We start from the raw sequence: 22,042 nt of genomic DNA on the forward strand, positions 1-22,042 counted from the left end.
TTTCTTCATTTGTCATGAGAGTTGCCACCCCGGTTTCCACTCAAGACAGGTGAGATATTTGATGGCGGAAAGTGTTGCGTGTCTGGTAGAGTTGAGGGCAAGATGGAAATAAGAGCAGGACCTTATTCTGAAACCCAGAAGCTGCACAATCCCACTACTGTTGTAATGTTGTGCTTGGCAGACTCGGTGACGGCAGGATGGCACCCCCGCTCACATTTGCACGCACTGTGCTGCCCTCATGGCCCACCCCCCGCCTATCCCCGGCTTAGATGGAGGGCAGCTCTTAGAGGCTCGCAGAGGAGAACAAGGTCTTTCAGTGCTGTTTGCACCCTGGGAACTGCCAAGCCTCAAGCGAGCTGCAGCTGGTTACTGACCCCATCTTCTTCTAAGCTTCGCGTCACACACCACCGCGTCAACGCTCTGTCCAATATTGTGGTAACTGGAGGGAGAGCTAGTGAGATTCATCACATGCTGTTCCAAAACCAACTGGAGTGAAAAGGCTTGTGTGAATAATCACGACCATACCTTGAACGACACTGACCTATGTGAATGAAACATGCTTAATCAATCAAAAGGGGATTCATTACTTATCAAAATCAAAATATGAGACTATGCACCATTTCCACTGCAATTTAGCTACTCCGCTACTAGCTACATATGATACTTTTCTATTGGTAAGGGGAGCTACTAGCCTAAACCATACGGGTTCGCATGAACTACTTCTGGTCACTCACTGCTAAAACCAGACATGACAAAAATAAACATATATGCTAAAATTAGCATACCCTGCTGCTGTGCCTTTAGCTTTGGGCACGGCAGTGCTCTTCTGCACAATCAACATTTTACTGTAACATTTTATTTTCTTCCTCATTCTCTTCTAGGAGGAGACAATTAATCTATGAAAGACGAATAGGAGATAAGTAGAAGAAGTGAGCCAAATTATTTTATTAATCAAGGGACCCCTCAGAGTGTGGCCGCGGGGCCGCACGCGGGCTGCTAGTTACCAGTTGCCCATCCCTGCCCGAGCAGGCATCCAGTATTTCGATGAAATTTTGAGAAATGACACAATGTGCTCCCTTGAGTCTTATACATAGAATTCACTCTCTCAAAATTCACATGCTATTTATAAGGGAATCTCTCAAATAATCATTGCTTATAAAAGACACAAACAACCACAAGAAAATAGAATGCAAATCACAGCGTGATGTTATCATTATCCAAAAGCGATGACATTTTCAGAGTTCAAATAGATTTGCGTTAAGCCCACATAGTGCTGCTCAACAGGAAATACAGCAGAAAACCTCTGTTGAGCTTTGTTTTTGGCACCACTTAAATCAATTCATTTGCTAAAATTGTTTTGATTTGAACTTCAAAGTTCCATGCCTTCGGCCTCGTTGTGAAGCAAAGACCCAAGAGGTTGATATATACGGATTGTGTGTACTGTACAAAATATTTTCTTTGTGCTCCGCAATGGAAGCAGGATGGGATAAACATGACTGACTACTGGTACACATTCATGTGTGTGCTGAGTTTAATTAAGGAAGAGCTTACAGTCAATTCGACTATTCCCGAAACCAGTCTAACAGACACCACAGAAGGTAAATTCTGGTGCAGTAAACCGTGACTAGAATCCAAGTCCCTGTTGTAATACACAGTATCTGGCACTTGAAATGTATTGGGAAGGAAGTTATACTAAGGAGCAGCATGTGGCCACCATAATAACCAGTTACAGGCTCATCTTTGGCAACCACACTAGGCAGATCTTAACCGCCACATGAAAGCATAAATCATGCTAGTAACAAGCTAACGGGTCATTATGCAGCCACGGCTGAATGGTCCATGAGTGTAAATGACACGATTTTTATATTCAGAAAACCACACGGTCACACTTGTTTTGCCCAGGTGGTTAGTGCTTGCGCATGAACGCAGTGCAAACCATTTATCTGCAGCAGCAGCAGCACATGTACCGCAGACAGTATAAAATGAGTTGTGAGCTGCATGTGGAAAGATCAGAAAGCCCACCAAAACTGGTCAAGTCCACCATCATGTGATGCTTTGCCATAGGCCGCAAGTAAGCAAGGAAACAAAAGCAACAAAAAGTGCAATTCTTCTTTCCAATATTTTGCCATTTAACATGCAATCTGCAAAGTCAGGTTCGCAAAGGAACAATGAAATTTCTTGGGCATGTCCGTTATAAATAGACAAAGTCTCAAAAATCCATCTGTGAAAAGAAAAAGGAAGTCTGCTGTTTGGGTCGAAGCAGCCATTTTAGAGGTCTTGTGGCCATTTTCCTTCAAAGACAAACCAGTCCTTGACAGTTTGTGTGATTGCAACAGATTTTGTTCCATTGTTTGCGGTCAGAGCATGGCATCCAACTTTAACACTCAGAGGTTCATAAAACGTGTGGTGTGAGGACGGTCCCGCAACCATATAGGGCCAGTACCGGCTGAAATGTGTACAGTAGATAGAGAGTTAGATTTTCTGCTCTTGAAGCTCGGAATTCCATGAAACTCAAAATGCACGCATTATGTCTGCCGTCGTCCACTGTTTCAACTGTAATGGCTGCACGGGTATGCACACCCATTCATCACTCCATGGGGCTTCGATTTATTTCTTTATGATTTGGTATGGAGTGTTGACAAATGCATCAGGGTTTCTTTCCAAGCAAGCAGGAAATCAGGATAAGACGGCCAGAAAAATGCCTCCTTTCATGTTGCATTGACGCTTGACAATTGCCACACAGAGGCACGATTTCAGTCGCTAACCCAAATGTGCAACCGTTTCTAAACAGATGATTATTTTCAATTTATGCTCTCTTTGATTCAATAATTAGAATTAGTTCTGAAAATTCTGAGGGCTCTTGAAATATCAGCCAGTAGGAGCCACAAAACGGTCTCTGTTAACAAAAAATAAACACGTGAGCCATAAGGCGAGGATAGTTGGAAGAATAACATTTACTTTAACAAGAGCTCAAGCGCGGTTGTGTCGCTTATAAGGCTAAAGCTACATGAAGAATGACAACCCAACAGGAAAAAGTGGGTCGTTCAGGTGAAAAGTAAAAGAAAAGAAAAATATTCAAAGAAAAAGTCACACAACACAACAGCGCGTTTGACACCACACATGATGACATAATTTTGTTCAAAACGTACAAATTTGCACTAAATTATGTGAAACCTTAATGGTCTAATGTTCCCCTGTTCTGCAATATATTTGGTACTATTTGATTAGCTGATGGCCAGTGACAATCTTTGCGTATGGAGACAGTCGAGAACTTCAATTGGGTAGCAAAGTATAAACAGTGCCAAAAAAACTCACTCCAGAAGGTTGCACCATATTGAGACACGTTTTATTGTGCTGATGTGTGTATCATATTGAGACAGCCTGTAAATGACATCAAACTTGGTAAAGACACTCCGCAATGTCTTTTATGACATGGACTATTTTAGGACAAACATTTGCCTTCAGCCTTCAGATATTTATGCGCCAAATGGAAAATCTACCCTAGTTTGGACTTGGCCGTGTTAATTTTAGACCTTGTGCCACTAGCGCTCCGGCTTGAACACAATGTGTTTATGAAACAACAACAAGACGGATGGCGGACTGAGCACTCTTCAAAGAGAGGAGGCTCGGGGTGGGGGGGATATTTAGGTAAACACACAGAAGGGTAAAAGAGGAGTTCTGGTTGAAGATGCGTCCCAACGACAAAAAAACACAGCACATGCACGCTTGACTTGTCTCACATTCCGGAGTCACCCCCTAAATCTGTGCTGAGTGTGAAATACCGCAGGAGGGTGGTCTCTGCACTTTTACTCATCTTCTCTGTCTGTCCACAGCAAACCATATGGACTTTGCTGTCGGGTCAGCAAGAAACCGAATCTTACAAAAAAGATCACTTTTATAATTCAACGCCATGAACCAACAGTAACCGCTGCTGCTGCCTCTGACTAGACTGGATTTGGGATAGGGGATGAACTCTCCCCTCTAAAATAAAACAGCTGGATACAGTTACATATCCAGCTCCCACTAAATAAAGTCCCCATTTATTTTTGGCCTTCATCTGTTCCACTGGTCCGGTAATAAGGGCAACAAGCACGGGGGCAAAAACATCTTCCAGCACCGCGTGTAAACATGAAATTGTACACGCAGCAAAGATGTGTTCAAGGTAATACAGAATTTGGCCTAAATAGCCTAAAGAGAATTTGGGTTTCCATTTACGTGTATGTGCTAGTCAAAGTCGAAGGCTCTTGAAGGTCGTATAATTTGGAATTTGAATTGTACCACCTTCATAAATGACTTGGTTTGAGGGTACTTTGAAGAAAGCTTTGTTCAGTGTGTGCCAGAGGATGAACTGGCGCTGTGCATATTTATTTATTTATTTTTGTCAAGACTTAATCTAAAATATTAAATCAGCCTCAACTAAAGAAGTAGTAAGAATTAGTAAAGCTACTGCATCATAAGGGGTTGTTTTTGTTTTCAACTTAATTTCACATTTGATTGCGAAATAAAATGTAAAATTACATAATTAGCGTCAAGACCGTTTTTTTTTTTTAGTTTTTACATTTAAGAGTGGTAAAAATTCTCATAAGTATAAGTGATAAGAACATTACAGGCCAGACAGAAAACTCGCCCAAGTTGAAAAAAAAAATGTTCATTTCAGATAGCAGCACACTGTAGCATCTGATTGTCCATCCGCTAGGAGAGGTGGTGGTGTCGCACTGTCCTGTGCCCTGGGTTGCAAGACAAATCATGGCAAACAGGCATTGCAATGGATGGAGATCACTACGTTGAATATGCCTGGTTGATTGAATGTGGTAAATTCATTGAATTTGAGCATTTTTACAATAGCCTAAAATGCAAATACAGTCGCACGTTCTTCATTTATATCACATTTGCTCCTCCTGTTAAAAATAGATATTTTCAAACAGCAGGAAAAGACACCAGGCTACGACCGGTACTTGTTTGGGGGCTTAGCAACCAGTGCCAAATATGAACAGACTTGCGCTGAGCACCTGTCGTCCCTACGCCATCCTACATCCTACACCGCAGTGAACACCGCGAAAACTAAGTGCAGTGTTAAAAGGTCTTTCACATGCTACTTGAAAAATTGCTTGTACTTTTAATAAATCTACAGTTCATCTGTTTTATGATGGCAACAGTTCGATCCTGGCAGAGATCATTTCTAACTGACAGGGGCATGAGCAGTGGGGGGCGCTGATTCTCCAGTGTGGTACTAATATTCCACAGTCGACGAATTGGGGGAGGACCATAAAGTGCTTCAGCATTGCCCTAAAACAACAGGTACACATTGGAATGACTACATTTAGCGTTTGCCTATTTGCCTTACGCAAGTAAAGTCAGGTATGACTTCCTTTTGCAGCTCTCGATGAAATGGCGCTGTTTTGATCTTTTTTCTATACCGTAATGGTAACATGGCTGCTTAACTTATGGCTGATTAACTTTCCAAGTCTCTGAAGCATAACACATCCATAGAATTGAAAATACTGACAAAAAAGGGTGGGTGGTTCACTAGTAATTTGTTGTTTGCACGTCCTCCATGCGCTGCGTTCCCAATTTTGCTTCGACTCTTGTCACAAGTCTCTGTCACCGTCCACCTCAGCTCAGGCCGTAACTCGACACTTTCTTACATCCAGCGCCTGACTCTGCTAAGTTGTTTCCCTGTGTTGCTGCACCGTTGCCATGGTGAGACTTTTTGTGTATGCAATCGAGTATGTGTGTGTGCGTATGTATGTGAGTGAGCGAGGGGCTTCATACGCACATAAGCTGCCGCTTTTCAACTTACGCAAGAGAGGGGAAGGGGGGTGGGGTGGGTTGGAGCACATTGACTTTAGTGTAAATGGTGGTCCTTCAGGGGTTAACCGTCGGGTTTAAGTATGTGTGTGTAAGTGTATGTGACAGATGTGGAAACAAGCCCAATGGTGGCAAAGGTGATTTTTATCAGGCTGTAGTTTGTCAGGCGAGACTTCAGCGAGTCTTGTGAGACGTTATCTGAATAATTTTGCAAGTGTAGTTTGGTTTCCTTTGGCTTTTTTTTTTGTTTGCCAACACAGAAGAGTTTGAGCCCTGGTATAGGCGAAAAGTGTGATGATATCCATAAAACTGGCCATTTTACTTTCTGTGACAAAAGAAAGGTTCGAGCTGCTTCATACAATATGAGGAGTACAACTGATTCAATGTCAAGTACAAATAAATTTTGTTCAGCAAGTACCATGTTAAATATACAACCACAATGCTCCAGAGATATACAATACAAGACTTTTTAAATTCCTGCTGGTAAGAAAGAAAATCGCACTGCAAAACACTTTCCTGTTCCTTCTCTTTTACGTGAATAGTTTTATTGAAATCCACTTTGATTAAGTTGTATTATCTGCATCACTGTGCAATAGTGATTAGCACGTCTGCCTCACAGTACCGAGGTTTGGAATTGGAGTCTACGTTGAGTTTGCATGTTCTCCCAATGCTCGTGTGTTTTTTCTCCATATAATCCAGCTTCTTCCCACATTCTATAAGACTTTAAAAGAGTTTATAGGTGTGAGCGTGTTTGTCCATATGTACCTTGCGATTTAGCTTACAACCAATCCAAGTCGTACTGTATCCTGCCTCGCCCTCAGAGTCAGTGCCAGCTCACCCGTGACCCTTATGAGGACAAGCACTATAAATGGTGGATGGTTGAATAGTTAGCAGTATACTGTGGTTAACATCTCTTCAAACTTGTGTGACAATTGGGAATTTTATGTTGCTTAAAACATTGACCGTACGGTAAATAAACATTTTATAATGCCCACAGTTTGCGCCTGGAATGGATTATTAACTTCCTGGGGAAGAAAGTGTTTGGAAAGCTGCTCTTGTCCATAGTTTTCAGTTATGTATTTATTTTTATTTTTTTTAATCGTGCATATGCACTGTGTCGATCTCAGAGGCTCGCTGTTCGCCCTGCACGCTGGGGAGGGCAGAGGGAGCCAGGGGGCCAGTTCACTGTTTGTTTAAACAAGGTCAGTACATGTGCGCACACACACACGCGCGCACAACCATTTACTGTATACTGCATCAAAGCTGTATATGGCCTTGGAGGATGGGTCTGCGCTCGCTCCTTCCTGTTTCCCATTCTCTCCTCCCTCGACCTCTCTATAAAACTTATACTCCTTGTGACTTGCCTCCTCGCTGGGCACTAAGCCTGCTTACGACGAACGGCTTCCAATGTGTCTATATCAAATAAAGCCCGGTGGCAAAGCAATGGCAGCTTCAAGTGAAAAGCCCATGAATTGTTGTCTACGCGCCAATTGTGGCGGCAAGTCTATTTAAGGAGCCGCGACGTACAAATAAGCGGGCTGAAAAACAAAAAGGGGGTGAGGAAAGCTGAGCAATCAAAACAATAAATCAAAACCACCCAGAATATTTGGAGCCGTTTATGAGACGTGAACACTCTTTATTTCATTTGCAACTGCTCCCGAAGTCGGAGAATTTGGAGTTTAATCACAATTCGGTGGAGAAACAAACACCGATGGCCAAAATCATCTTTCATTTCACAAGTGTTATTTATTCATTTATTTATTTTTGTAATGAGTATGACCTTGAAAAGCGAGGACACACGTCTCTGTCCTGGCTGCTCAGTACATACAATACGTTCATTATTATTTGACATCAGTAAAGTGAAAAATGGAATACTGTTTATATCGCAAAGTCAGTTGTGTTAAGTCATATGGTGAAGAGACCTCTCTCACAGGCACGTGTCATCGCAGTTAAGGATAAGTACCTGTTCTACACTTTTGAAATAATTAGTTTTATATTTGTATGACGTGTCTGAAGCGACCCTCCCTTTCCATGCTTCTGTGTCACTTCCAGGTGAGTCATTATATTTTAGTTTAGCTTTATATAACCTCAGTATTCAGTACATTGTCAGTACAAACTGTTATTTTATCGTAATGAGGGAAAACACGCTTTGGATTATGAGGTCGCAGTCAACCAGGATCCTAGAATTTATGTTTAACCTTGAGGGTTTCTCTACCGAGATTTTTTTGGTGAAATAATATGAAAGGAGTTCTTTTGTCATATCCGTCATCCTTTGTCTTGTGTCTGCTCTCCTTCATTTGTGGCCCAGCAGGTATTACCAAAGTGCTCCTTGTATTTGTGTGGGCGCAGCAGCACTCAATTAAGCTGGTTAAATACGCACAAGGATACCTCAGCCAGCCAGAGAGGCTTTGGACTTATATGTCTCCTAGCAACAAGTGTACTGATTGTGATCTGTGGCTAGCCCCTGAGGAATGGCTAACGCAGCGCCACAGTCAGTCGGGCACAGACAAGGCCATTTTATAATATATCATGACATGCAAAAACATGTGTTCAGCAATATCGAATCATTTCTATATGACAGAATGGAAATCTGAGTATTGGAACCACTGGCTCAAACAGGCCCATTTCAATGTAAATGTTGTCATTGCTTTTATAATACTGTCTTGTGCAGATAGACAGTTAAGGCCCCAAGTTCAATCTGTCATCCAAAATATACAGTACGGTTGTTTGAAACTGAGGCATTCACACTTGTCATGTTTGGTTTGTTTGCTCCGTTCCTTTGGTTAAGTGTCAACAATAACATTCAAACTTGGTGCACGCCGAACAAGCACCCCAAAAACTGAAGCGGTGGTGTCCGTCCACATCTGAATGCTTCAACTTAAGCGCAATGAATCAGACTCCAAAAATCCACCGAATTACAGGGTCATATGCAGTTATACAACACATTTATCTTGTCTTCATTTACCCCCTTAGTCAAAAATGGCAAAAAAAAAACCTGTGCTCAAAGCAGTCATGCAAAAAACAAACAAAAAAAAACGTTCTAGTTCTCCTTTGTTTTTCTGTTGATACAACAGCTCAGCGGTGCACAGCACAGTCACAAAAGGAAGTCACGGCCATGCCCATATGGTAGCCGTGGCGTCATCGGGTGACGTCACACCGCTAGAGTCAAGCTCCACAGAGAATAAAGTGCCGGGCTCACAGGAATGAGCGGGGGGAATCTGTAGCACAGGGCTACTGCTGGTGCTGCTGCTCCTGGAGTACTACAGTTTGCTTTGTGTGTGGAATATGATGATGAGGCAAGATGCAGAGGAGAAAAAAAAATCCCATGTTGTGTCATCCTTTTTGTAACTCTTAAAAGATCGTTTATAACATCAATTAGGCTTTATTATTTAAATTGCGTGGCTGGATAACTGTGATCAGGTTTTGCTGGCAGTGTTATTGTGCCTCCGGGGAATAGCACTATCCACACCTTCGGTGCACCTGAGAAATACAAGATGTACAAGCTAGTTTACACTCATGTGCTCTGACCCCTTTGTGATCAGTGGAGTGGGTCAAGTAACCTGAAGCGAACCCTTTATTTCCTTTGGAGCATTCCTAAACTATTTGTCCTAATACTGTATGTAGCGTCTGCAAAAGCACATGGTACAGGTACAGGTGTATTGTTTTGTCCGTAGTATTTGTTTTGGGAATAACAAGAATGATGCCACATGGTAAGGACGTTGAATTAAGATGAAGACGAACCACGGTACATGAGATGTTTAATTAACAATATGAGACCTGGAGGACAAGTTCTGAGAATAAAACTCCTGCATCGCATTAGGTGTATGTTTAATTTGAATATATATATATGCAGGTATATATATATATATATTGCAAAAAGACATGTACATAAAAACAAACAGTTAATGTTTTATTATATGTGAAAAAAGTTGTTCAGTGGAAAGCTGGCCACATTATGATCGGAATAATTTAGAATGTCTGAATTTGGAAGTGCTGTCTTATTAAAGGCCATCAAGGGGGTACTTTAGAATTCCATGTTTGCTTTGATGAGTTAACTCAAAAGAAATCTAGATCACATTTTCAAATGACAATAGCGATACATCATAAATTATATTTAACGAATAACTTGTCCGATATTGGAATAAAACACAATAGGGTGTCAGGCAAGAGCAATACCCAAACAAACGATGAGAAATCAGGGCAAGTGTAGAGCAAAGCTTGGTTGACAAACTTTGACCGCTAAATTATGCATTGTCACATATGGGAGGATCGAATCTTGGTCACGCTGAGGTTGAAATGGTTAATTATCAGCCTGGAGGGGAGTCTGCCTGACTGAATGTGTGAGAACAGACAGAGGCAGTTTCTTAAGAGGCAACAACAATACATTAAGGCTGACCTTCCGGGTTATTTTCAATTGATTTCATGCTAACAGCAGTTCGATCTTACAGACTGAAACTTGGTTACAACTGTTCTAAAGCCGCTGATAACAATTCTATCTTGTACTTGATTCACGTACTTAAGGAGCGGTACCGCCGCTCCTTCCTGCCGACTGCTGTCAGGCTATTAAATAGACAGACCTGACCTGAAAACCTGGACTCACCCCCACTCACCCATTCTGAATATGCTTAGATTGATATTTTATAATTTATATATACTTATATACTTTTTGTTCTTCTACTTCTCACTTTCATAATTTTTGCTGCTGTAAATTGGAAATGTCTCCATTGTGAGACAAATAAAATTTTCTTATCTTATCTCAATGCATTGCTGAGCTTTTAAAAGCCTGTCAGCCAACAAAAGATGAGACAAAAGAAATGCCAAAGGCAGAGAGCCCACAAACATGTGATCCAGCCTCAGATTTGTTCTGATTTTAAAATAGATTTTCAGCAATTCCAAGTTCAAGCTGCCATCCTCTTAATCTTTACCGACTATTTTGGCTTTTTTTTTTCTTCCAAATAACATAAATGCAATCTTCACTATACAACAAGTAAACTCGTGTTAATAGTAAAATGCGGACACAATAAAAAGTCTTACCTCGACAAATTTAGAGCTGGCAAGGCTACAGATGCCCCACTCCCACGTGTTAAATGTGAAGGTACAATTGTGAGTTTGTGGAATGTAGTGTGCAGGGTTCCTGATGGGCTGATAGCGCCACGATTAAAGCTCTCAGCAGGAACTCAGCCATTGTTAGGGTTCACAACAAGTTCTACTTTAATCACAAAGGAGGATTCTTGTGACGTAAATTGTTTACTGTCAAACTTAGCTGGTAGCACACGTGTGTGACGTTATGCATGCTGTGATCATGACGTTTGAAACACTGATGAAAGGAGACTTTGATTGTCTGCTCTAAGCGCGACAGACAACAAGGCGTAGGTCGGAAAAGCTGACACGATTTTATTGTTGACGATGTTTCATCCAGTGTGTTCTGTTGAATTCATGTTTTTTAACGTTAAATGTTCGGTAAAGCGCTTTGTTACAGCTGCAGTTGTTGTGAAAGCGCTATATAAATAAAGTGGTATTGTGTGTGTGTGTATATATATATATTGTGTGTGTGTATAAATCTATATCGATATCGATATCTATCTATCTATCTATATCTATATATGTATATACAGATATCGTGATCATAGATAAAGGGCAGAGGAAAGCCGTTGTAGTGGATGTAGCGGTCCCAAGTGATGGAAACATCAGAAAGAAGGAACACGAGAAACTCGAGAAATACCAAGGGCTCAGAGAGGAGCTGGAGAGAGCCTGGAAGGTAAAGGTGACAGTCGTGCTTGTGGTGGTCGGAGCACTATATATCTATATATGTATATATAGATATAGATACAGTAGATAGATATAGATAGATAGATATACAGTATATAGATATATATACATATATATATATATATATGTGTGTGTGTGTGTGTGTGTGTGTGTGTGTGTGTGTGTGTGTGTGTGTGTGTGTGTGTGTGTGTGTGTAACCATCCATCCCAAATCCAGCACCCTGAGATTGTACGCAAGCCGAAAGGAAGGAGGCCAGGGACTAGTGAGTGTGAGAGCCACTGTCCAGGATGAAACATCCAAGCTCCATGAATACATCAAGGAGAAGGCTCCAACGGATGACGTACTCAGAGAATGTCTCAGACAATGGGGAACAGAGGATGAGGCGCTGGAAGAGAGACCATCATGGGAGGACAAGCCCCTACACGGGATGTACCACCGGACCATAACTGAAGTGGCTGATCTCAAGAAGTCCTAGCAGTGGCTAGAGAGGGCTGGGCTGAAGGACAGCACAGAGGCACTCATCCTGGCTGCTTAGGAGCAGGCCCTGAGCACCAGAGCCATTGAGGCCCAGATATACCACACCAGACAAGACCCAAGGTGTAGGTTGTGCAAAGAGGCACCTGAGACGATCCAACACATAACTGCAGGGTGTAAGATGCTGGCAGGGAAAGCCTACATGGAACGCCATAACCAGGTGGCTGGCATAGTCTACCGAAGCATCTGTGCGGAGTATGGACTGGAAACCCCAAGGTCAAAATGGGAAACACCTCCGAAGGTGGTGGAGAATGACAGAGCGAAGATCCTGTGGGACTTCCAGATCCAGACTGACAAGATGGTAATGGCGAACCAACCAGATATCGTGATCATAGATAAAGGGCAGAGGAAAGCCGTTGTAGTGGATGTAGCGGTCCCAAGTGATGGAAACATCAGAAAGAAGGAACACGAGAAACTCGAGAAATACCAAGGGCTCAGAGAGGAGCTGGAGAGAGCCTGGAAGGTAAAGGTGACAGTCGTGCTTGTGGTGGTCGGAGCACTCGGGGCAGTGACCCCCAAATTAGATGAGTGGTTGCAACAGATCCCGGGAACAACATCGGACATCTCAGTGCAGAAATGTGCAGTGCTGGGAACAGCAAGGATACTGCGCAGAACCCTCAAGCTTCCTGGCCTCTGGTAGAGGACCCGAGCTGAATGAGGGACGGACACCACCCAAGGGGTGAGACGAGGATTTTTTGTGTGTGTGTGTGTGTGTGCGTGCGTGCGTGTGTGTGGAGAAAGAAAAATACAGTCGATGTGTGTTACCATCTTAAAGCAGCTGTACAATTTTTAACAGTCAACCGATCTAGAAAGAACTACTGAGGGAACACCAGGATGTTGCAGGCAGTAAAAATAATTCCAAAACGTTATCAGTTACTGGCATCTGAACCGCAAGTATGAAAAGTATTCCAAGTGCAATGGGGTGTTTCTAGGGCTCGTGGTGAAAGTACACTGTGTCTCAAATGCGGAAGGAAATCCCTGAAAAGTGTTGAAACAGTCTTTCACGAAGGAAGTGGCTGCTGAATTTCGGCGTGGTGTATTGCCCTTAAGGGTGCAAAAGTTGAACTCGTGACTATGTGATTTCAAGTAGCATGTTTCACATGGCCTTCATGGCAGAATCGTATAAGGCACGAAAAATACTTTGCAACCCCATGTTGCTGTCAAAGTGCTAAATGCCAAAATGTGATACCTTGACAATGGGATGGCCACTTGATGCCGCTTTGACAGCTCCTCTACTGCCCTCGGTCTCATAGTGTGCTCGGTGGTGCGCCTTGGGTTGCACCTCGATCTTCAGTTCGTACTGGCCGAACTGACTTGGCAGCGGCCAGTCTAGGGGAGGAAGTGAGGAGGTCCTGTGGAGAGGAGACCGCATAGACACAAACACAATTCACTCCAACTAAAAGAGTACTAGGTCATGAGAAGATGTTCCCCAAGGAAGGAATAAAAATTCTAAAGCACCAAATTTGTGTTCTGTTCGTTAGCAGGCTACTTAAATTAAATAACACTATCATAATAAACAAACACCGAAGCACATACAATCGTAAAGTGGAAGAGTTTTGGTGAAAAACTCTTCCACTTTAAAAATAAAAACAGTGATTTGATTTTTGTCTTTTTGTATTTGTCAAGAAGGTACAGAAGAAGTAAAGTGCGACGATCACCATCGAACAAAGAAGGGATTCTAACAATGCAACATCAATTGTGTTGACTAAATTTGACAGATAACAAAGGAAGCAAAAGTTTAATTCAATGTCCATTAATGGCAAAGTTATTTTAAACATGAATAGTTGACCAAAATATTTTAGCTATTAAACATGGTTATATTGCATATGAATGTTTCTAAGAGTCACGGGCTGCTATCAATCAAAAGCTGGGTCGAGGAACGTGTCTGTCAAAGTGTTTGCTGTGCAAATTGCACTTCACGTGTTGTGTGCCACACTGGCTGCATTCCTGAGCTTGTCCTCCCCCCCCACACCCGTTTTTAAAAATAAAAATCGGTGTAGTGACAACCATATTTGAACAGCTGCACTTGAAAAAACATGGCCTTCTCAACTGGGGAACTCTCCCTGGTCAAGTGAATTCAATCATTTTAGCTCCAATTTTGCAATCACAGCCATGAATCAATATCAATTCAGCCATCAAACCAAGGGATTCGTGACATAATTCTTTGTACTTGCATTTAATATGATGAGCCAAACGCACTGCAATTAACACATCAGTACTCTTAGCACATCCTGTATTCTTTCAGCATTTTGTCTGAAAGTATAAAGCACAATTAGAGACGAATGAGGCCTGGTGCAAAAAGTAAGGTAAAGGAGGGAATGTGGTGAAATCTAAATATAGCATGAAAGACCATGTGGTGTTCCGGGTGATGAATGGGTCAGATAAACAGCAGACTATGCCCAGGAGGACCATTACCTGACCGCAACATCTCTAGCAAAAAGTATCTTCTCTTTGTCCTTTTTTTTTTTTTTTTGCACATTGCGTGTTACCGATGTAATGACTGTTTGTTAATCTGTTTTCTTGACAGGAGCCATTACATAACCACCTGATCAAGTGTGACCCGTTAGGCTGCCGCGGTAACAGAAGTAGAAAAGTCCAGCTGAAACATGAATAGAGACAGACGGGCGGCCTTTAAATGATCTCATCATCAGCTTTCTCTAATGTCCAATTCCTCAAATCGATCACACAACTCTCATCGTCCGACATGCAGGTTTACACGACTCAATGAAATGTGTCAATTCAGTCAAAATGCTTGACAAAAATAGGTAATCAAGTTCACAAAGCACAACATTCGCTCAGTTTATCTGTGTTGTGTTTTGTTCAATTTCTAGATTCTAAGGTTGAATGGCTATATTTGTCCCAATTCAGGGACTGCAAACTTTCAGGGTTCACAATGTCATGATGGTCACAAAGGCTGGTCCAATTCGAAGGCTCCCTCAGATGCAGTCTTCTTTTTGCATTTATTTCTTCTACAGTACTGTATATCCTGTATATATAGTCTTGGAAAATTCTGAAATATGGCTGCGCAAATATTCTGTTTCTACTCATTTGAAGGTCGTTGAATGTAAAATGAATGAAACCTCAAGCACAAGAGCGTTTTGTGATCACACAGAAACTGTTCTTGAGAATATTGTATGCGCCCAAAGTGTGACCTAACTTGGTTCAAATAAATACCGTATTTTCTGCACTAAAACAAGCACCTAGAAGCCTTCCATTTTCTTAAGAGTTCACAGGGCGCCTTAAAAATCCGATGCGCCTTCTCTATGGTCATTACGGTAATATTTCGACCCCAAAATGGCTCCTTGCTCGAGACATGCTGACAACGCAGAGTTCAAACTTAAGTCGATCGGTTACGCAGTTGAACACGGAAATAGAGCAGCGGCAAGAGAGTTCAACGTTAACGAGTCAATGTTATAACTTGCTGTTGGTTAAGTGAACTGTGTCGCTGCTTTATTCAATACGTTTTACTGACATCTGATCGTTCTGTTGGTGTTTCCTTGAGCGTAGCATAGTGGACGCATTGTAGATTGCGTCTTATAATGCGGTGCGCCCAATGTATGAAAAAAAATTACAGAATAGGCCATTCATTGAAGGTGTGCCTCATAATCCAGTCCGCCTTTTAGTGTGGAAAATACGGTAACCGGTCGCTTCAATGAAACTGACGCTTTACAACGTACACAAGAACAGTGTGCATTCCTCCAAAATGAGTTCCACTACCAGTTATTTTGAATGGTATATTTCCTATATCTTAAATCAATGCAAACAATTTGATTATTTTATGCATATATCATTATTGAATCAACTGATATGAAGTACTTACATCGTGACACATGTTTTTCAGTGCCATTAATGTATACCGGTACCAAAAAAACAAATTACTGCATCAGTTAACTGACGTTAATGTGTCGAAAATGGCAAGGTTGAGCAAGGGGATGTGTTATGTCTATGCACATGTTTACATCAGTCTATGTACACAACTGTATGGGTAGGTGTTGTTGACCTTGTTACCAAATACACCCTCTGCTGATTTATAGCACTATACGGGCCGCTGCATGCCTGGGAGCCCTTCCCGTGGTGAACGGTCTGCAGACTTTTAGCCTAAAATAATACATGATGAACTTTTCAACTTCATTTATCGCCCTTTGATGTGGATGTTATTTAGGAGACATTATAGCTCTCCTCATAGACAATCTCGTGTAACTATTTCAGATTCATACTGGTTATACACAGCTCAAAGTTCCTTTATTGAACATTGGAGCAGCGCTCCAGCCAAAGACAATCTAGTCAAACAATGTTCCCTTTGGTTTCACCGCACTTGTTATTTGTCTTTAAGATCAAAACGATCCATCTTCATGGCAGCTCAGAACAGTGCACATACTTCAGTCCTTTTATGGCCTTGACCAATTAATTGCCTTTCAAATCTCGTCAAGTAGCGATAGCATATCATAATCATAAAAGAGATAACTGTTGTCCCGTTAGGGTCTGGAATTGGAAAAACGAGTAGGAAAATTCCTTCAAATTTCTTCAAATGAAAGCATTTTGCTTTTCTGCTGACTAGAGCTGTGTATTGCAGGGTAACTCGTGTGATATGACACTTTGCATTTTGATGATACTGTATTATGCCAACAATAATGATAGGAAGTATCACAATAGTAATTGTTGTCATCGTTATAGTGGGAACCGCTCATTAGAAGGTTGGTATTCTAAATGTTACTTGAAGCAGTGCTATAGTCAATTTAATTCTTTGCACTTCACTGAATTCCTTGAAAGAAGTTGTACAACCACATATTTTGACTGAGACTTTTTCCTACTGCTGGATAATTATGTTTCATAGTATTTATTTATTTAGAATTTTATGAACAAATGGAAAAAAGCTCATGGAAAATTAATTTCATGCAATTTAAGGAAAAATGCTATATTGGGATATCTATTGGGGACCAAAATGGAAGGTCTTTTGTTTTTTTGACATTATATTAACAGCTGACCCCGCTATTCGCGGGCAACAGGAACTCGTCCGCTTGGCAAATAGTGAAAATTTGCGTATATTTGACACCAGTTGCTTTTAAGTTATATACCATGATTTTACCGGTCTTGGGAAAATATTTTCTTTCATGTGGCCCCAGGGCTAAAATGAGTTTGACACCCCTGGTCAAAGGGCTCAGCTTGTCGAACATCACATGACCAAACTCAGAAAACAAGGGGAGCAGTGATTGGTCGTTCCCTAAACCAAAGCTAATTCCCATGAGGGATGTTCTCTCTAAATAATGATCATGTACAATCAGTACTGCGCAGGGAGCTCGCAGTAAAACCTCACACAGAGCAGAGGTGTGAAATCCAGGTGCAGAAAGGCAAATGAGCTCTTTTACCTGCTAGTTAAGTCGAAGCACCTGTGGCTATAGCCAAAGTATGGCAGGGTTTTTCTTTCTGGACCTTGATTTGCCACTTTCTGCTCCAGAGGGAAGTGTTTATTTGTATTCAGTGGGTGACGTGCCACGTCCACTATTTGAGGAAGTTTTTTGTAAGACGGAGGCATTATGGTTACTTGATGCTCGATAATGCTGTGCCACATCACAATAGCAATATACTTGACTTTCTTATATATTTGAAATGCTACATTTTCACTGACTTTCTGGGAGTTACCTGAATATAGGTGTGTGTCCGGGCTTGGGTTTATTCCATGAAAAATGGGAGGGCACCGAGAGGAACTGCTCCCCAGGCCCATCCTTCTTGAGGCTCTGGAGAGCCTCTTCTGAGGGCGAGTCTAGATTAGAAAGCATATTTCCCTTGTCATCTATTCCCAACTCTGCTTTTGCCGAGGGCTGCATGGCTGTTGTGTCTTGTGAGGTCTTCCTTGTCTTGGATGGGATGTCTGCCTCAGATTGGCAGCACTGGAAAGGTGACATTCCTGTCGATGGACTTCCAGCCCACGTGTCCTCTGTCACACTTCCCCTAGGTGAAGGTCCCGGCGTGGGCGAGGGCGAATGATGTGGTGACACGGAGCCAGGATAGCATATGTCGGCACTGGAGTGGCGCCTCTTCCCGCAGGGTGAGGTGGGACGCGAGGAGGGCCGAGAAGGTGGCCGTGGGCTAAGCCAGTTCTCATCAGTGACACTGGTGCGCGGCGAGTGGCAGGGGGACTGTCGAGGCGACAGCGTGACGGAGTGGGAGTGCTGGACGAAGGAGGGGTGAGGGTGCTGCCACTGCGGCTGTTCCTCCAGATTGCCGACGCCCGTTTGTGGGGAGGCGCACCCCGGCGACGTAAGCGGCGAGCCCAGGGTGAAGCGAGCGGCGGCTTCATTGAGCTCAGCCTCGACATCGTCATAGACATGGGAAAATGATTCGCAGGAGGAAGCGTCCGAAAACCAGCTCCTGGATGATAGGCTGCTGCCTGGGCTCGGACTGAGGGAGGAGTCCCGGTACGAGTGGTCGAGAGGCAAATACAGGTGGTCTCTGGATAGAGGCCTCTCACTGTGGTACTCCCTATCGGGGCCATTTGGCCTCAGAGCTTGTTGATTGGCATCCATTTCCTGCTGGCAGCTCGGGGAGATGGAGGTAATCTGAATACTGGGGCACTCGAAGGCCTTTGGTGCCTCCACTGGGGCAGAATGGAGTAAGGGGGAGGTGCCATACTTCGAGTCCTGTGCCTCATAAGTCAGGTGCATGGGTCCTTGTTTATGTGACTGAAGGCGAGGTGAAGTGCTGATGAGCGGGGAGTGCGACTGCATGCCATGTCGGGGGAGGCTGATTGACTGGTGGTTCGTGACCACTGATGGGGGCTGCCCCACATTTAGAATGTAGAACGATGTGTTGTCATCTGGCTCCAGATCTAAGGGGAAAAAACATAGGAGAAGAGAATGAAACAAATACTTTCATTTGTGTGTCTCCTTTTTAATGGGGCTTTGCCTCACTAGGGTTGCGGGTGAGGTTGAGCCTATCCCAGCTGATTTTGTGCAATACTTGAAGTACACTCTGGACTGGTCGCCTTTAAGTGCAGGGCAGAAATAGACAAATACCATTCACACCACATCGATAGACAACAGAGTTGTTGTTTTTTTTAATTAACCTGAAATGCTTGTTTTGGGAATGTGGGAAGAAGCTAGAGTAGTAAGAGAAATCTACATTTTGCTTCTTCTTTGGCTTATTGCTTTTTGTAATTCACATATTCAAGAAGAAGGACTTGCTTATGTTTGGTCGCTGTGTGAAATAAATACAGTGAGTGAAAACAAGTGATGATAAACCGGACAGGTGAGAAGTGGCGCGCTAAAAACTTTTCTATCATCTTCACGTTTCTCATCGCGCGTCTTATATCTGACATCTACAAAACAATGCGGCCTGTCGTCTTCCACAGCTGCGATGGCCGAGAGGGAGTTGGACTCGAAATCCAATGGGGTCTTCCCGCGCAGGTTCGAACCCTGCTCGCAGCGCTTGTGTTTGTTGCAGGCCTAAGTGTTCTTTGAAAACCCAAACCTGTCCTACTAGTGCTCCATAAATCACCCATGAACAAAGCATTATAATTATGACACGGAATACTGTATAATTATTCTTTTTCATGCTTATATTGTGAATTACCGCTTTTTTATGTGTGAGGGTTAATGGTGATGCACTTAATTGAACCCATGCATAGCTATTACTGTTTAAAAAAAAAGTCACCTCTAGAATTATTAAACGCTTTATGCTGGTAATTGACAAGAATTTGACCCAGGAATGGGTTCATTTTTTATTTAATGACTTACGATGAGGAAAATTACCTCCAAATGCCAATAAATTGGCAGAATGGATTAGGATCTCCTGGCACTGTTGTTTTTCGAAAAGTAACTCACACCTCCTTCACTTTTCTACGTACAATATCAGTCAGAGAATGATTCCATTCGTAAGTCCAGTTTCAGGAAAGTAATTGGAGACGGTTACCATGTAAAGTGTGCCATACAGGCATTGTTTCAAGAGGGATAACTGTTGAACAACACTACTCAGGAAACAAATTCACACTGGTACGTGCCGTCAGCTGTCATCACACTGCACTGGCAGGCTATTTATACCCAAAGTCATTCAGCACAGGCAGCATGTACACAAATATTCACACACGCACACACACACATACACGCACACACACACACATGCACACACATGCACGCACACTAAAACAAATAGACAAGAACACATTGTCCACATTGGCTCCACTGAGTTAGTGGATATTGATAAACGTCCACTGGATGCACTCCGCAGCAGTGTTACCACTGCCCCTGTTGCAAAATGACTCACGTCAAATGTTGTGCCACCTCGTCCAAACAATAACACGAGATAATCGGAGGTTCTTTCCTACGAATTTAGTCGTCAATGTTATCCTGTAGATAGGAGAAACGGAACGTGAAAAAGCAGGCCCGAAAGACACCCGAGGCATTTGTAAATTTGAAGTACTCTACTTTAAGTTGCAGTTGATAAATGCAGATACACACCAGTCCTGTAGCCGGTGGTATGTTTGACTACTGCCAAGCAAGTGAAGAAGGAATCATGTCTGTCGACCTTCATGGATCTGAGTATGATAAAATAGAAAGGCACTCATTCGAACGTCGACCTGCACCAGCTCGCTGAACCGTTTAGTTTGTGCTTGTCTGTATGTTGGTGGGCAACTTCTGGGTTCATGAAGTATGATATAGGACAACCGGGTCAGACTATATTTGATTCTGGGTGACAGGAATGATTCGATCATAGCTCAGTAGGAAAGCTACCATTTTCAATGAAGTGATTAATAAACTGCTCTGTCCACATTTTTACTTCACTCCAAGAATGTCTTCCTTGACACAAGCACATGTACAGATATACGTTATGTGGGGACTGACTGTGTAGTTTTTATGTAATCTTACTAACCAACCAACCAACAAATCTTCAACAAAAGCAATACATCTGGCCTATGTGCTTTTGATCTTGGCACCGCTCATAGGAAAATCGTAATGGTTTCTTCTTTTGCTCATGACACACATCTAGATGTTTATGTGGAAAATCAGTCACATCGTTTTTCCAGTTACACTGCTAACAAACAACATACAGGTGAAAACATAGCTTTGTGACTGACAGGTAGTTACGGGTGGACCACATTCATTTACCTATGAAATGAATGCAGACCACAGCTTATTAAATGCATGTGTAACACTCACAAAGTATTGTGAAATGATTGCACAATACTTCCCTAAATTCCAGAGAATTAAAAATTATGTTCTGTATGAAAGAGCAAAAATGAAACGTCGGATTGTGTTGTAACTTTGAGGTGGACTTCCAACAGTCTCTTAGTTTGTAACCGCCATGGCCGATCAAAGAAGATATTGGGGCTAAAGGATCGAGAGGGAGACTGCCACCCCCCACCCCCTTCCCGCCCTCCCTTCCTAACAACGGCAACAGCAGAAGCCGCAGAAAGCTTTATATTTAGAGCTGCTCAGCTTCACAGTGGGCCAGCCTGCCTGTCACAAGACCGAGCATTGGCTCCTCTGACAGCATCTGACTGACAGACAACATACAGGCAGTACGTAGACACACACACACACACACACACACACACACACACACACACACACACACACACACACACACACACACACACACACACACACACACACATAACTGAGGCAAGCGGAAGACACTGTGTGGAAAAGAAAAAGCACAAATTTCACAATGGCATGGCATCATGAGACAGGAGAGATTACGTGAAGGAAACTAAGCAAAACAAAGTGCAAGACAATGTATATAACTACCGGAACCTACAGTGAGTTTATAAAATACAGGTCTGTTAAAGTCTGAAACTAGATCTATCTCAATGATTTTTCAAAATCATACTTTAATTGTGATTTGTGATTTGAGTTTCAAGTCTAGTCATGAGTACTTTTGGAAATAATCTGATCACTCATAGTCAGATGATACCGTGGACAGGTTATAATAACTC

The 22,042-nt window shown here is 42.5% G+C and overlaps 1 protein-coding gene across 2 annotated transcripts in view; it reads right to left on the reverse strand.

Annotated features, from left to right (window-relative positions):
• The window catches only part of nfatc3a (nuclear factor of activated T cells 3a), a 54,377-nt gene that overhangs the window by 22,705 nt on the left and 9,630 nt on the right, over positions 1-22,042 (reverse strand). For both annotated transcript variants that reach the window (XM_086107287.1, XM_086107288.1), the window contains exons 2-3: positions 17,752-18,937; positions 13,301-13,463 (exon numbers count right to left, since the gene is read on the reverse strand). In XM_086107287.1, coding sequence (XP_085963413.1) covers positions 13,301-13,463; positions 17,752-18,937 — 1,349 coding nt within the window. The remainder of the gene's footprint in view (positions 1-13,300; positions 13,464-17,751; positions 18,938-22,042) is intronic.

Source organism: Hippocampus guttulatus, chromosome 3 (genome assembly GCF_054856545.1).
Source record: "Hippocampus guttulatus isolate MCC_2025c chromosome 3, RoL_Hgut_1.0, whole genome shotgun sequence".
Lineage (NCBI taxonomy): Eukaryota > Metazoa > Chordata > Actinopteri > Syngnathiformes > Syngnathidae > Hippocampus > Hippocampus guttulatus.